Below are 16,213 nucleotides of genomic sequence, written 5' to 3'. Positions count from 1 at the left end.
CAGAGTTCTTCCGGGACCCTATCTACTAAGTCCAGTCCCTTAAATCTATTCTTCACCTCCACTGCATATTCCTTAGGAATATTAGTGAGCTCATATCTAGCTGATCTGTGGGTCTTCCCTAATCTCTTTAGTCTGATCCTAAATCGTGCAAGAAGAAGTTCGTGATCTGAACTACAGTCAGCTCCAGGCCTTGTTTTTACCGACTGTACAGATGTCCGCCACCTTTGGCTGCAAAGGATGTAATCAATCTGATTTCGGTGTTGTCCATCTGGTGAAGTCCATGTATAAAGCCGTCTCTTAGGTTGTTGGAAGAGAGTGTTTGTTATGCAGAGTGAATTGTCTTGGCAAAATTCTATCAGCCTGTGTCCTGCTTCGTTTTGTTCTCCCAGGCCATACTTACCTGTAATTCGAGGTGTCATTTGACTGCCCACCTTAGCATTCCAGACTCCTGTGATGAAAATAACATCTCTTTTAGGCGTGTTGTCCAGTAGGTGCTGCAGATCCTCATAGAACTGCTCTACTTCAGCTTCTTCAGCATTTGTGGTTGGGGCGTATATTTGGATCACTGTGATGTTAGATGGCTTGCCCTGAATTCGAATTGAGATCATTCTGTCGTTTTTTGGGTTGTATCCAAGCACTGCTTTAGCCACTTTACTATTAATTATGAAGGCTACTCCATTTCTTCTGTGGTCCTCTTGTCCGCAGTAGTAGATCTGGTGGTCATTTGATGTGAAGTGGCCCATTCCAGTCCATTTCAGTTCACTGACGCCCAGAATGTCTATCTTTAATCTTGACATCTCACCAATAACCACATCCAATTTGCCCTGGCTCATAGATCTTACATTCCAGGTTCCGATGGTTTGTTGATCCTTAGAACATCGGATTCGCCGTTCACCACCAGCACCGTCAGCCGCTAGCCGTCCTTTCGGCTTTGAGCTAGCTGCGTCATCACGTCTGGGGCTAGTTGAGCTCATCCTCTGTTCCTCCCCAGTAGCATTTTGACCATCTTCCGACCTGGGGGTCTCATCTTCCGATGGTATACCGACATATCTCTGGTTGTACTGATCCATTTAGTTTTCACGGCAAGAATACTAAGGTGGGTTGCCATTACCTTCCCCAGGGATCGCATTTAGTCTGACCTCTCTGTCATGACCTTCCCGTCTTGGGTGGCCCTTCACGGTTTAGCTCATGGCATCATTGAGGTGCTCAAGCTCCAGCACCACGACAAGGTAACGATCCTTTGCTGAAACTATTTCAAACTAAATAGGGATAAATTCTGTTATACATTCAGTTTAGAAACCTTTAGGATCACAATACATATCTTTCCCCAATAATTCTTAACATTTGAAGAAGAAGGAGGAGGAGGAGGAGGAGGAGGAGGAGGAGGAGCTCACTTTATAAATCTTTAAAAAACTTTTTTTTTTTTTAATACAGCCCAAATAGTGTTTCCATTTCCACTGTCAATATTAATATTATTTCAAATAAAAAAAACATCCTGGGTATTCATCTTAATCACCAAACGCCATGCCAACCATAATCATAAAAGTTTATCCCACATCGAAAACTTATTCTCTTATTTATAAAATACATATCTAATCCCAGTACCCCATATACATCCAGACAGAACATACTTGCTAATATGTTACTAGATTCATACAGGTAGTCCTCAACTTATGACCATTCATTCAGCGACCATTCAAAGTTATAATGGTGCTGAATAAAGAGACTTGCGACTGGTCCCAAAGTTACAGCAGTTGCAGTTCCCCCAGAGACACATTGTAAGGATTGCCTATTCTAATGTACATCAGACTCATAAGCAGGGTTTCAAAGATATCTGATTTATTGAAGAATAGTATGCAGGATCGCAAAGAAAGCTGAGAATGATGAAAGTGCAGCAAATTCAAACTAAAAACCCTTGGTGCAAACAAAATCCCTCCCCCCATAGAATCTTCTCAAGTCCACAATCCCAGCTGCTCCTAACAGTTTCTGAAGGTCTGCGGGAAAAGTCCTTGAACTGAGAAAATAACCCAAACACATTCCATTGTCCTGATTTCACATACAGAGTTTGGTACAAGGTTTCACAGCAGCTCCCTCCCAAACAGAAACACGTGTCAGCACCATGGCATGTGAAACTTTATAATGTATAAACTACACTGAAACAAGGAACATGGCATACTGCCCCTCCCCAGAAAAATGCACAATACATTAAGCAGAAGTTTTCAATGGATAAGGAAGGTGGAAACGGTTAACTAAATCAGGAGCATTAACATGGTGAGCAGACACCTATTCAGGATGAGGAAAGTGTTTCCATTGGACCAGACACTGCAGGGTGCCCCGAAGTTTGCAAGAATCAATGATGTCCTTGATTTCAAAGTGTTGTTGGCCGTCAATCATAATTGGAGCAGGAGGAGGAGGTTGAGGGTGCCAACACGGCAATTGGTGTACAGGCTTAAGCAAGCTGCAATGGAAAACAGGGTGCAAGCGCTTCAAAGTGTGAGGCAGTTCCAATTTAACAGTAACTGGATTGACAACATCAATGATAGGAAAAGGACCAATGAATTTGGGAGCAAGTTTTTTAGAGAGTTGAGGTGATTTAATAAATTTAGTGGATAAATACACCTGATCCCCAACTTTAAAGTCATGTTGTAGAGAACAATGCTTGTCAGCTTGAGACTTGTAAGCAGCCTGGGCATCAGCCAAAGCTTGTTGAATTACTGGCCAGGAATCAGACAGTTTAAGAGCCCAGTCAGATGCAGAACACTTTGGGGAAGGGGGCTATGGCAGTTCAGGGATGGGAACAAAGTCGTGACCAGAAACCACGCAAAAAGGGGTTTGTCCAGTACTTTGATGTACAACATTATTGTAAGCAACGTCAGCAAAAGGCAACAATTCAACCCAATCGTCCTGATGGTATTTAATGTATGCTCTAAGGAACTGTTCAAGAGTGGCATTTAAAATCTCAGTAGAACCGTCAGTCTGCAGATGGGATGATGTGGACAGTGCCTGTTTAGTGCCAATCAATTTTAAAAAGGATTTCCAATATTGGGAAGTAAACTGTGTACCAAGGTCCGAAATTATGCAGGAGGGGCTACGGTGGAGCCGGTAGATGTGGTGAAAAAACAGGTGTGCTAATTGTGGGGCTGAAGGAATGGATGCACATGGAATGAAATGAGCTTGCTTAGAGAAAAAAATCCTTTACAACCCAAATGACAGGTTTCTTCTGACTGAGTGGCAGGTCCACAATGAAATCCATGGAAATCTTGTCCCAGGGGTGGGACGGGCTGGCCACTGGCTGTAAAAACCCCTGTGGTTTCCCCCCTTTATGTTTAGACATGGCACAAACAGGACAGGAAGCAACATAGTCTTTAACATCACGTCTTAAGGTCGGCCACCAAATTGGCAGTGAACCAAATGCAAGGATTTAACAAAACCAAAGTGTCCAGCAAGTTTATCATCATGGGAATGCTGCAAAACATCAGCTCTTAAAATTTCAGGCACATAAAGGCGGTGTTCCACCCAAGTAAGACCGTCCTCAAAAGAAACATTGTCTCTATTAGCTAGCAACCATGTATCAGATTTCAGTGCCTGAAGAAAGTCTTTTTGTGACTGACAAGGAACTTGCACTTTCTGCTTCCCAGACTGGGCTGGGGGCAGGAGTGCTTGTGCATGGCTTTGGCACCGAGTGACAGCAGCCAAGCCCAGTTGTGGTTTAGTGAGAGCAGTTCCAACCACATCAGCCACCTGGTCATGATCTTGAGGCAAACATGACAATGCATCAGTCAGAAAGTTTTTTCTTTCCAGGAATGTATTTTAACTGGAAGTTAAAGTGACTGAAAAATTGAGCCCAGCGAATTTGTTTATGGCTGAGATGTCGCGGTGTGCAGAGGGCTTCCAAATTTCTGTGATCAGTCCAAACCTCAAAAGGGCATTTAGTGCTTTCAAGGAGATGGTGCCAAGTTTCTAAAGTTGCCTTTACTGCAAAAGCCTCCTTTTCCCAAACATGCCAGCTGTGTTCTGTTTCAGAAAATTTCCTGGATAGATAAGCGCAGGGTTTCCTATGATTTTCTGAATCCCTTTGCAACAAAATAGCCCCAATCGAGGACTCAGAAGCATCGACTTGAACCACAAAGGGGCGTTCAGGATCAGGGTGCTGCAGAATAGGGTCAGCAGTGAAAAGAGTTTTCAACTTATCAAAAACCGCCTGGCATTCAGGCATCCAATTCAGCACCGCCCCAGGGTTTTTTACTTTGTGTGTCTCACCCAAGCCCTTGGTATGGAGTAAATCAGTGAGGGGCAGAGCAATCTCAGCAAACCCTGGGATGAATTGCCTATAGAAATTACTGAAACCTAGGAAACTTTGTAATTGCCTCCTGGTGCAGGGACTCTCCCAACTCAGAATCGCCTGAATTTTAGCAGGGTCCATTTCTATACCCTGGTCAGATACTCAATAGCCCAGATAGTCAAGTTGTTTTTTGGGAAACTCACATTTGGAAAGTTTGGGATAGAGTTTGGCATCTCTAAGTTTGCGTAACACCTGTCTGAGGAGACGTTCATGTTCCTCCTCAGTTTCAGTGTAAATAAGAACATCATCTAAATAAACCAGGACCCCTTTAAACAAATGACCATGTAATACTTCATTAATCAATTGCATGAATACTCCGGGCACCCCCGCCAACCCAAAAGGGAGAACTTTGTATTGAAACAATCCTAGTGGGCAATTAAAAGCAGTTTTCCACTCATCCCCAGCTTTTATGCTAATGCGAAAGTAGGCTTCGTGAAGATCAAGCTTGGAGAATATCTTGCCCTTCGACAAATGAGCTAACATGACCTTCATGAGGGGAAGAGGGTACTTGTTGACAATAGAGACCGAATATAACCCTCGATAGTCTGTACAGACCCAAAGCATGCCATCTTTCTTTTCCCAGAATAACACAGGAGCCCCAACTGAGGAATTGGCAGGTTCAATAAATCCCCTTGACAGATTTTTGTCAATGAAGTCCTGTACTGCCTCGAGCTCCTTCTGAGTCATCGGATAAATTTTTGGCTTGGGCAATTGAGCATTGGGAACCAACTCTATTGCACAGTCAGTTTTCTGGTGAGGGGGTAACTGATCTGCTTCCATCTCCCCAAATAAGTCCGCAAATTCTTGGTATTGAGCAGGCAAGCCTTCTAAATGCGGCAAGTCAGGGTGCGGCGTGGCGATCACTGCCCTTCCAACCCCCGCATGGGCAACTCTCTCCGCTGTAGGAGCTTGGTAAAATCCATCTTTAAATGCCACAGTCCTGTGCTCCCAATTTATATAGGGACTTTGATAGGTCAGCCATGGGATCCCCAGGATGACCAAGGGATTGCCAACAGGGGTATAATGAATTTCAAAGTCTCATGGTGGCTGCCTATTTGCATTGCCACAGTTCCAGTGAAATGGGTTGCCCCCCCACCCCCCCGACTGCTGAACCATCCAGCTGTGTAAAGATAAAAGGACACTGGAGGGGAAAACTCGGCAGGTCCAAAGCAGCAACCAAATCGGGTGAATTAAACACCTGGAACACCCAGAGTCAACCAAAGCCCACACCTTGGTATATCTTGTGCAGGAACTCAACTTCGCTTTTACTGCTAAAGTGGGACAGTCAGCACTCACCATAGCATCTTCACACCCATCCTCTCCTACCTGCCAGCTGGCGCCCTTCATGGCAGGTGGCTGGCATTTCCTGCCATCTCCTTAATTTTGTCTTCAGCCTCTCCCAAAAAGTAGATTAATTCTTCAGCGTCAGCTGTCCCTTTGGCTGCTGCCATTCGCCATGAAGCAGGGAGTGATTTGGCCGGTGGCTTCCCCACTCGATCTCCAGCTTTGGCTTTCGGGCAATCAGCTGCTCAATGGCCCTCTTTTCCACATCGGAGACACTGATCTCTTGCATAGCACTGATCTCTCTCCTCATCCCAGGCTCTATGGCTTGGCTGGACAGCAATTGCAGCACTTCAGGGTCCTCTCATGGTGGCGTGTAGTTTTTCAGATTTTCTGGTTTGCAGGAAGGTATGCTTGGCATTCTCAGACTTCCCTGCCAGACAGATCCAGTCATACAATGACTCGAGGTCATCTCTACCTAATGCCCAGTGCAGGATGTCTCGGTTGAGCCCCTCTTTAAAAAGGTCTATTAGAGTTGACTCAGACCAGTCAGTGATTTTACCAGCCAGAGCTTTAAACTCTAGAGCATAATCGGCTACTGACATTTGGCCCTGGGTAAGATCCTTCAACACCTTCTTGGCTCTTGCCTTGGCCAGAGGATTTTCAAAATGCAGTTTTAATGCCCAGATGAAATCATCAAAAAAATCTAGTTCAGGGGAGTCAGCATCATGTAATTGAACATACCAGTCAGCTGCTCGACCCTTCAACTTGGTGGCAATGGCATTTATCTTAGACTCTTTGGAAGGGAAGCATGCCCCAAACTCTCTCATATAACTCTTAGCATTAGTCAAAAAGAAGGATAACTTTGTTGGATCCCCATCAAATTTGACAGAAAAGTCTCTCACTCCTTTTGCTGGAGTGGACCCAGTAGGCACTTGAGTGTTTTGGCCCCAGGTTACAGTAGCTTTACCTTTATGGGGTGGGGATACTGATGGTTGGGCTCTGTGGAGTGGAGATTCATCCCAAAACTGTCTCTGGCCCCATTCTGCCAGTGGTCTAAATGGGAGGATGGGGGATGGTTGCAGAAGGCTGTGATCTCCTCCGCATCTCCCCTGTCCCTCCATTGACAGAGATAAGTTTTTTAACATGTACTCTATTGATTCCATTTTGGCTTCCATCACTTGTAGTCTCTCAGGGGTTTGAGAGTCCCTTCTCCTTTGAGTGTCTGGTTTCTTCTCAGTTGACACCATAGTAGATTCTTTGACGGGCGTTAGTGGGAACTGATACTTCCAGGACATCCGCAATGTCCCTGGTTGGGGGTCCCCCACTTCATCCAAGACGATCAACTCGGTGAGCTATTCGCTTGGTGCTGGTTGCTTTGGTTCTTCCCCATTGTCAGATTCTTTCAAATCAGAATTGGAATTTGATTCATCTTTTGACAGGTCTTGGGATTCTGAAGGTTCTGTAGTTACGTTTAGTTCTCCGCTTTTGACAGTCAACTCAGGCATCAAGCTAGCCATTTCCTTGAGTCCCCCGGTCATGGATTTTGACTCAGCCATTAACTATTTTCCTTCACAAGAAACTAATCTTGGTAGGAGCTAACAGTATAATTTTGGGATTCTCAGCTTTGAAAGGGGGTTTGCCAGTACTTTGATGAACAGCATTATTGTATACCACCTCTGCAAAGGGGAGTAAGTCCACCCAATCATCTTGATGGTAGTTAATGTAAGCTCAGAGGAATTGTTCCAAGGTGGCATTAAGAATCTTAGTAGAACCATCTGTCTAGGGATGTGACACAGTTGACAACCCCTGTTTGGTGCCAAGCAATTTTGAAATGATTTTTCTAGACTTCGCAGTTGGAAATTATGCAGGTGGGGCTACCGTGTAATCAGTAGATGTGATGTAGAAAAAGCTTAGCCAACTGTGGAACAGCTGGCAAAGATGCACAAGGAATGAAATGGGCTTGTTTAGAGAAAAAGTCCTTCACAACCCAAATAACTGTTTTCTTTTGGCTGGGAGGCAAATCCACAATGAAGTCCATAGAAATTTGCTCCCAGGGTCTGGTGGGGTCAGCCACTTTTTGCAACCATCCCTGTGGCTTGCCCTCTTTGCATTTGGACATGGCACAAACAGGACAAGTAGCAACATATTCCTTTACATCACTGTGAAGAGTGGGCCACCAGAACTGATGCCAAACAAGGTATAAGTTTTTTACAAATCCAAAATGTCCAGCAGTTTTGTCATCATGGGATCTTTGTAAAATCTTCAGTTGTGAAGCCACAGGCACATAGAGCCTATTTTCCACCCAGCACAAACTGTCAGAAAAAGATACTTTGTCTCTATGGGTTTGCAACCAAGTATCAGATTTCAAGGCACAAGTGAACTCAGTGTGTAATTGACTAGGCACTTTTGCTTCCCACCTCCAAGGCATTCCCTGTTGTAAGCATGATTGGCTTCAATTTACAGCAGCTGAACCTAGCTGGGGTTTTGATAGGACTGTGTCAATAATGTCACATTGCTGGCTGTCATTTTGGGGCAAACAAGATAGAGCATCAGCCAGAAAGTTTTTCTTTCCCAGGAAATACTTTAACTGGAAATTAATGGCTGAAAAACTGAGCCCAATGGACCTGCTTAGAGGTGAGTCTCCTGGGTGTGTGGAGAGCTTCCAAATTTCTATGGTCTGTCCACACTTCAAAAGGAAATTTGGTGCCCTCCAATAAGTGGCGCCAAGTTTCTAGAGCTGCCTTGACAGCAAACACTTCCTTTTCCCAAACATGCCAGCACTGTTCTGCATCAGAAAATTTCCTAGACAAATAAGCACAGGGCTGCAATCTATTCTGTGGGTCCCTTTGCAACAAGATAGCCCCAAGAGAGGTGTCGGAGGCATCTACTTGCACTACAAAGGGGTGATCAGGATATGGGTGCTGCAACACGGACTCAGCAGTAAATAACGATTTGAGTCTATCAAATGCTGCTTGACAGCTGTCAGTCCACTACAGCACAGCACCAGGAATGTTTTACTTTTTGGGTTTCACCTTGCCCTTTTGTTTTTAATAAATCAGTCAGGGCAACACAATCTCCGCAAATCTAGAGATGAATTGTCGATAGAAATTGGTGAACCCTAGGAAACTTTGTAATTGCCTCCTGGTACATGGGCATTCCCAAGCCAAAGTCGCCTGCACCTTGGCTGGATACATCTCAATTCCCCATACTGAGACCCTGTAGTCTAAGTAGTCAAGCTGTGTTTTATGGAATTCACACTTAGAAAGTTTTGCATAGAGCTTTGCCTCCCAAAGCTTACCCAACACTTGCCTCAACAGGAGTTCATGCTCTTCCTCTGTTTCAGTGTAAATAAGCACATCATCCAAATAAACAAGCACCCCTTTGAACAGATGGTCATGTAACACTTCATTGATTAATTTCATGAACACTCCAGGTGCCCCTGAGAGCCCAAAGGGGAGAATCTTATATTGGAATGGCCCCAATGGGCAGTTGAAAGCAGTTTTCCACTCATCCCCTGCCTTTATGCAGATGCAGAAGTACACCTCTCACAGATCTTACTTTGAAAAAAATTTCCCTTTGGTTAAGTGAGCAACATGTCCTTCATCAAGGGGAGAGGGTGTTTATTTATGGTGGCAATTGCGTTGAGACCCTGGTAGTCAGTGCAGAGTCTCAATGTGCCATCTTTCTTTTCACAAACCTCACCTGAGAATTGGCGGGCTCAATGAAGCCATGTGCCAAGTTTTTATCAATGAAGTCCCTCAGAGTGTCCAACTCCTTTTGAGTCATAGGATAAATTTTTGTTTTCTGTAATTCTGCATTCAGGTCAGATAATAAAACTGCTATATTATCAAGTATAATCGTAGCCAATTTATGTATGTATGTATGTATGTATGTATGTGTATGTATATATATATATATATGTATGTATGTATGTATGTATTTAGTTTGATCTTTATTATAGTAGACAGGAATGTATAGAATAGTAGTTGGAAGGAAATATTCAAATAAATGTTATCTTTGGGGGGAAGGTGATTAGGAGGTGTGTGTGTATGTTTGTGTGTGTGTGTATGTGTATATGTGTATGTGTATGTGTGTGTGTGTGTATTATATATTTATTTATTTATTTTAATATAAGGGGTGGGAGCAACTGTACTCAGTGATTTTTATAATGTGCCAATGGTATGATTTATAGAAATAATATGATCTTCATTTAATATAGAGTAAGGGATTGATTATGGAAAAATTTTGGCTATCCTTGCTGTTAAAAGTCAGAAGTCATTTCTTTCTGTAACTTTAGTTTTTTTTCCTTGTGTTTCCACATCTTTTTAGTTCTTTTTTTTTCTTTGTCATCTTTTTAAAATTTTTCTATAGCTTTTATCTTTGCTTGAAATTTAATAAAATTCTTATAAAGAAAAAAACCAGTTGCCAAGCATCCTATGATCATGTGATCGCCACTTGCAACCTTCCCTGCTGACTTCCCCAGAAAGTCAATGTTAATTAATAATTAACATTAATTAAAATTGTAACTGGATGTGCCATAGAGTTTTCACAAAATCAGATTAAATCCAAACTGGCATGGGAAAGAATTGGATTGCCACCTCTTGCATTATAAATGCCCTTTTTAAAATATCAAGCAAGCCAATGTTTAAATTGGAAAATAGTCTGATTGAAAACCAGAGTTAAAGTTATTTCTTGTTGGCTCAAATGGGAAGGTCTCCACAAATATTTCTTGAAATCTAATTCTGTCCTAATAAAACTCTCTCTATATTCATTCTGTAGTATTATTATTATTATTATTATTATTATTTTCAGGATCCAAAACTAGATTATGAGGAGGTAGTGCCTGGTTTTTCTTAAGACCAGATATAGATCAGAAAATGAAAGTCAAATATGTTTTGGTAATCAATTATAGTGTTTTACAAAGTCACAACTTGTGTGCTTCTTGATAAAATTCATATTCAGATATTTTTTGGGTTCTAAGGATCCAAGTCCAGATTCTGATTATGTGGTTTTGCTTGCTCTCTCAGGATCAAATCCAGATCAGAAAATGTGAGAGCTCTGTGGAGATGCCCCATCTTTTTCCTCATCATGCATCTGTGTCTTCCAGTAGAATCCTAAGTACAAGATTCTTTTGACCCTAAATTTATACCAAACTGATATCCAGTTTTCCATAAGAATATCCCTGGCAGATAACACCAATAGAACAAACATTTTTTCTTTTAAAAAGTCATAATAGAAAAACATATAAAAATATATCTGCAGTACTGCAGGCAGTTATCAAGGAAGACAATTTCAGTACATCCCATTTTATTCGGATTAATTGACGTATTCTGTTAAAAATAATTTTGAATAATGCAGTGGACTCATATTTTGAATACACAAACACATGCACACACATACACATGTATATGTGTGTATTTTCAGAGTCAGTTCAAGTTGAGCACCTAATAAATTATACACACACACACACACACACACATATAAAAACACCTCAACAAATTAATCAACATGTAAGACAAAGCCTAGAAGGAAATTACACCTGTCAAAGCTTTGCAGATGAGATGGCTATTGAAAAATAAATCTAAAGGACTCATAAGGAGCATAATGCATAAAGAGATAGATGCTGTAGTAAATAATTCAGTTAGGTCTGGTTTCTGGCATGTGGAGAAATATACAGTACATCTTTGTTCCCAACATGTCCCCAGTGTACAACATAACCAAAGCTTATAACCTGGACTGGGAAGGGAACTCAAGATTTCTAGGCATTTTGCAAAACTGAGTCACCAATATAAAGTTCAAAGAGAAGGTTTCACAGGTTCTGTTTTTGAATCATGAATAACCAGATTGACCTAGACTCAATGGACACAAAGCACTGGAAACTTGCACAATTGATTGAGTTTTTCTCTCTCTTCAGTGGCTGGGGGGGAGACTTTTCTTTTACAAAAGGAAAGGTTACAAATAAAAAGGGAAATGTAAATTATAAATGCCTTCAACTAGTGCAGAAATGAATGAAAATGCTTCTCTCTCCCCAGTTTTCTCAGCTGCTGTCTCCTTTCCTGTTGCCTCTTCTCATCAGGACAATTTGACTCTTTATTTGGTTCCTGGGCTTTGCCTCTGTTTATTCAGCCTCCTTCTCAAGTGGCCTGTGGATGCAGAGCTCCCAGGCAGCCATCTTGCCTTTCCTCCTCCTTGCTTCCTGCCCAATGCTGCTATTTGATCACATCAAAGTCTACCTCCATGCAGAAAGATGAAAACCACCAGGCAGGGCTGCAACTGGGGGTGGGGCAAGTGGGGCATGTGCCCCGGACACCATGCTGGGGGGTGCCAAAATGAGTGCTGGGGGTGCCAAAATGGGTTCGGGGTCCATGTTTGCCCTGAGTGACACAGACCCTAGTTGTGGGCCTGCCACCAGGAGATGAGAGAAAGTCACTGAAGGATGTTTGTCTTCCAGTAGTAGAAGGTATTTTAAGAATGGTGAAAATGATGAATATGGAAGTCCTGAAGGACCATATTAGGGACAGATCATCATGGAGAAAACATATGTATGTGGTTGCTAAGAGTCAACAATGACTTTATGGCACATAATCAACCAATAAAAAGCAGTCCTTAGCATTGCATTAAATCAGTAGATAATATATATCACTTTTGTTATCTGTGGATGAATGTGATCCTATCTACTCTCAGGATGCATTCCCTGAAAAAAGTTTCATTGGGGTCAATAAATACTTTGAATTAGTAAGCTAATTCAATTTGGCAATCGTAAGAAGCAAGTCTTAATATAGGGATCTCCTTTGGGTTTCATCAATGAGTTGCATTTGAAAACTAGAAAATCAGCAGCAAAGCTCCCAGGATTAATTATTTTAAATGTTTAAAATGTTAATTGTTTATGGAAAGCTATTTTAGAAATATTTCTGATTCATAGCAGAAAATGCTATGGTTTGTTTGGAGTGTGGGTTGTGCATGATCATACATATCATACTCACTGTGCAGGTTGGTCTGAAACTAAAGTTATTTGCCTTCTGCCTACTTTTAGATGGCTCAGGGTTTGATTCTTATTCTGTTTAAAAGCACTGAACTATTTTATTATTAATAATTTGTCTGGTTTTATTTTTTTATCAATAATTCTGTTTTTACATAAAGCTGCTAGAACATTATTACCAATTTCCTTCTGTTAACATGGAATTATTAGTTAATCCAAAGTGGTTGGAATAAAGATTTTCAACTGACTTTTGATCAGATATATGGTATTGTCCTTTTGGAAAGATATACTTTTGGATTCTTGCAAAGGATAACTTTTTGTGTCAAAGATTATTTTGGAATCTCCTTTATCATGGCTTCTTGGACTTCTTGAGTAACACCATTTGTAGAAGAAATTGATTGAAGATTTGCTGAAAAAAAAAAATTATTTGTACAGTAACAGATTTAGTTGCATTTCTGCCAAAATTACACATTGCTTACAGCAACCAACAGAAATCTTAGATGTTTTCAAAGATAAACAAATTAATATAAAATAGGAGATATAAGATACTTTTGTCATTTCTTTTTAATTTATCTCAAACAATATATATTAATCTGGTGGCAGCCTTTATCAACTGTTAATTTATGGGATCCTGCAGCATTTTGATGATCCTGGAGAATGTCTGTCTATGCATTTGCTAAGAATCAACACTGAGTCAATGGTGTATAATCAATCAATTAGGAAAAAAATGACAATTGAAACATATTGCATAAGTATGATATTATAAGTATCTGATATCTTCTGCAACGTAGGCAAGAGAACAATGGGTTATTATGCTGCTTTGGGCCATATTTTTCCAGCTATAATTAACCACATTATCCAGATATGAGAAAGCGGGCAGAATAAATCTATTCTTCCTGCTATATAGTGGTGAATTTTCCCCTATAGATCTATATATTGATATATAAGATAGACAGACAGAAGATAGACAGACAGATGGAAGAATAAAAGATATGTCAGAAGTCTGTATCTGAACTTGTTTTTCTTATAAATTCTAGAATTCATGTGACATTTGAAAACTGATAGAAATGCAGGATATAGAGAAAGGAAACTGGACAAGCATCAGAGAATTCGTCCTTCTTGGTCTGGGGACTTTTCCTGAGCTGCAGCCTTTTCTCTTTTGTTTTTTCTTGGTGATTTATCTGATGACAATAACTGGAAACCTGCTCATCTGTCTACTTGTTGTGGCTGATCAGCATCTTCACACCCCAATGTATTTCTTCCTGGGAAATTTGTCTTGCCTGGACACTTGCTATAGCTCTATATTCCTGCCCAGACTGTTGGCAAACTTGCTGACTGGTCAGAGAACCATCACTGTGCATGGGTGCCTAGCACAATATCACTTTTTTGCACTTTGTGCAACTATAGAAACATATCTGTTGGCTGTCATGTCATATGACCGCTATTTGGCAATTTGCAGCCCATTACTCTATGCTAATATTATGAACAGGAAATTCTGTTTCCAGCTTATGGCAGTGATATGGATGAATAGCTCGATATTTAACATCATTCTGGTGGTTCTCATGGCTCAGTTATCCTTCTGTGGCCCTAATGTCATAGACCATTATTTTTGTGACTTATATCCAGTGGAAAAACTGTCCTGTTCTGACACAAGTATCCTTGAGATCATCACTTTTTTCATGAGTTTCATTTTTGCAATTGCTCCCTTTCTGTTGACCCTCATCTCTTATATTTGCATCATTGGTACCATCATCAAAATCAAATCCACCATTGGAAGACAAAAAGCCTTTTCAACTTGTTCTTCTCATCTCATGGTCGTTTGCCTCTATTATGGCACATTAATCATTGTCTATGTGTTGCCAGACTCCCCCACTCAGAGACCTCTCAATAAAATATTCTCCATTTTCTATACAGTGATGACACCTTTAGTCAATCCCCTCATCTATACTTTAAGAAACAAAGAAGTTCACAAAGCCCTAAGACGATTTTGTAGTAAAGTGATGATTTTTGGCAGAAGTCACTTGAAAGTATCAATTTCTTTTCAGTTTTATTAGCTAGTCACATTTCAAATGTAAGTGTGAAACTCTGGAGTCAAAATTATATAGTATCCCTTCTTATGAAGACTGAAGTTCAACTGTCCTTAAGCTCTTACTGCCTGTTTCATACCCATCATGAAAGTGCATGATGATTTTTTTCAAAGATGCACTTTATTTGAAAAGGTTTTGATACCAGCTATTTGGATGTAGAAATTCCTCTGCAATCTCTTACCTCTTCTGTGAAATTATGTATGTTGCTTTCAGTGTGTTTTAATGCTATGATTTGTTCTGAATGATTTACATAATCCTTTTAAAACTAAACCCTTTTCATGATAACTGCCTAATCTGTTGTGGTTTTGTTTTTAAGATCTACACTAAGACATACTTTGATTTTTTAGCTTTTGCTCCTCTTATTATTGTACCTGTCATATACATTCTTAACAGAAAAATCAAATATAAACTTGGTATATGTTTGGTGATGAAATGATGTTACTTAAAACTATAAGCAGTGAATAGCCTTGGAGCACAGTTCACACAAGAGCATTATGCCAATAATACAGGAAGATTTATGTGACACTTAAGGTAACACATTGTACAACTGTTAGAAAGACATGGTTGTGTATGTATGTATAGTATGTACATATGTATATTTTATTTATTTATTTATTTATTCATTCATTTATTTAAAATTCAAGCAAACCACCCCTCTGAATTTGACATGAAAGGCCAAAGAAAGGGGTGGTGTCTGTTCTCCCAGGTGTCCAAGCAGTGATCAGGTGCTCAAACAATTGGTTCTTTTAGATCCAGAGACAATAAACACACCAGTGGATAAAGAGATTTTAAGCTTTATTATAAACTAGAACAAAAAGATTTAAACAGAAACATAGTTTAGGCAGATTAAACAAAACATAAAGAACGAAAAATCATAACATACCAAGCACGCTGATACTTAATCTCCCATAGGCTCTCGGGAGACCCTTGATAAAGTCAGCGGAGATACCCCAGGGCAGCTCCATTTCCCCAGCACCCTGCACTCAGGTCTGTGCAGAAGCACCCAAACTCGAGGGGCAATCTAAGGTTTCTATCAAAGTCTGGCCCTAAAACCTTGCGACCCTGTTTCCATGGTGCAGAGGCTGCAGGATCTGACCTTGACTGGATAGTTTCCAGGGTCTGAAGCACCTATTTATCATCCAAGAGCCTGGGAAGCTGTACAGATAAGTTGGTGTTTAACAAAAACAGTCTTGGGGTTTTCTCTTCTCCCCCATAATTCAAACAGAAATTTAAAAAAAAACAAGCCAGCTAAACATTATAACTCAAAATAAACACTAAGCTTCTTTGAGTGAAGGAGAAAAGTCAAAATATGTCACTTAAACTCCTCGAAATGGTCTTCTGTATTGCCACTACAGTGTCATGATGAACACAATACCAGAAATGGTAATTACTTATTCTGTAGAATGTGGGGCAGATTTGTTACATGATCATCCTCAACTTTCCATTTTTTACTGTTGTGATGTGAAATTAATATGAAGTAGCATTAATTCTCACAAGGTGTGGTTAGAAGTGCTATGATTA

At 40.6% G+C, this 16,213-nt stretch overlaps 1 protein-coding gene across 1 annotated transcript; it reads left to right on the top strand.

Annotated features, from left to right (window-relative positions):
- Positions 1-13,672: 13,672 nt before the first annotated feature.
- On the top strand, positions 13,673-14,659 carry LOC134496353 (olfactory receptor 1E16-like). Its single transcript, XM_063302084.1, has one exon. It carries the CDS (start codon positions 13,673-13,675, stop codon positions 14,657-14,659), a length of 987 nt encoding a protein of 328 aa, XP_063158154.1.
- Positions 14,660-16,213: the final 1,554 nt, after the last annotated feature.

The sequence above is a fragment of the Candoia aspera genome, chromosome 4 (genome assembly GCF_035149785.1).
Source record: "Candoia aspera isolate rCanAsp1 chromosome 4, rCanAsp1.hap2, whole genome shotgun sequence".
NCBI classification, from domain to species: domain Eukaryota; kingdom Metazoa; phylum Chordata; class Lepidosauria; order Squamata; family Boidae; genus Candoia; species Candoia aspera.
Note: the sequence above shows the minus strand (reverse complement) of the source record. Positions and strands in the feature narration are given on the sequence as shown.

What these genes read in the sequence shown, in the direction of transcription:
- LOC134496353 (XM_063302084.1), top strand. Translation starts at nt 13,673, where the DNA reads ATGCAGGATATAGAGAAAGGAAACTGGACAAGCATCAGAGAATTCGTC.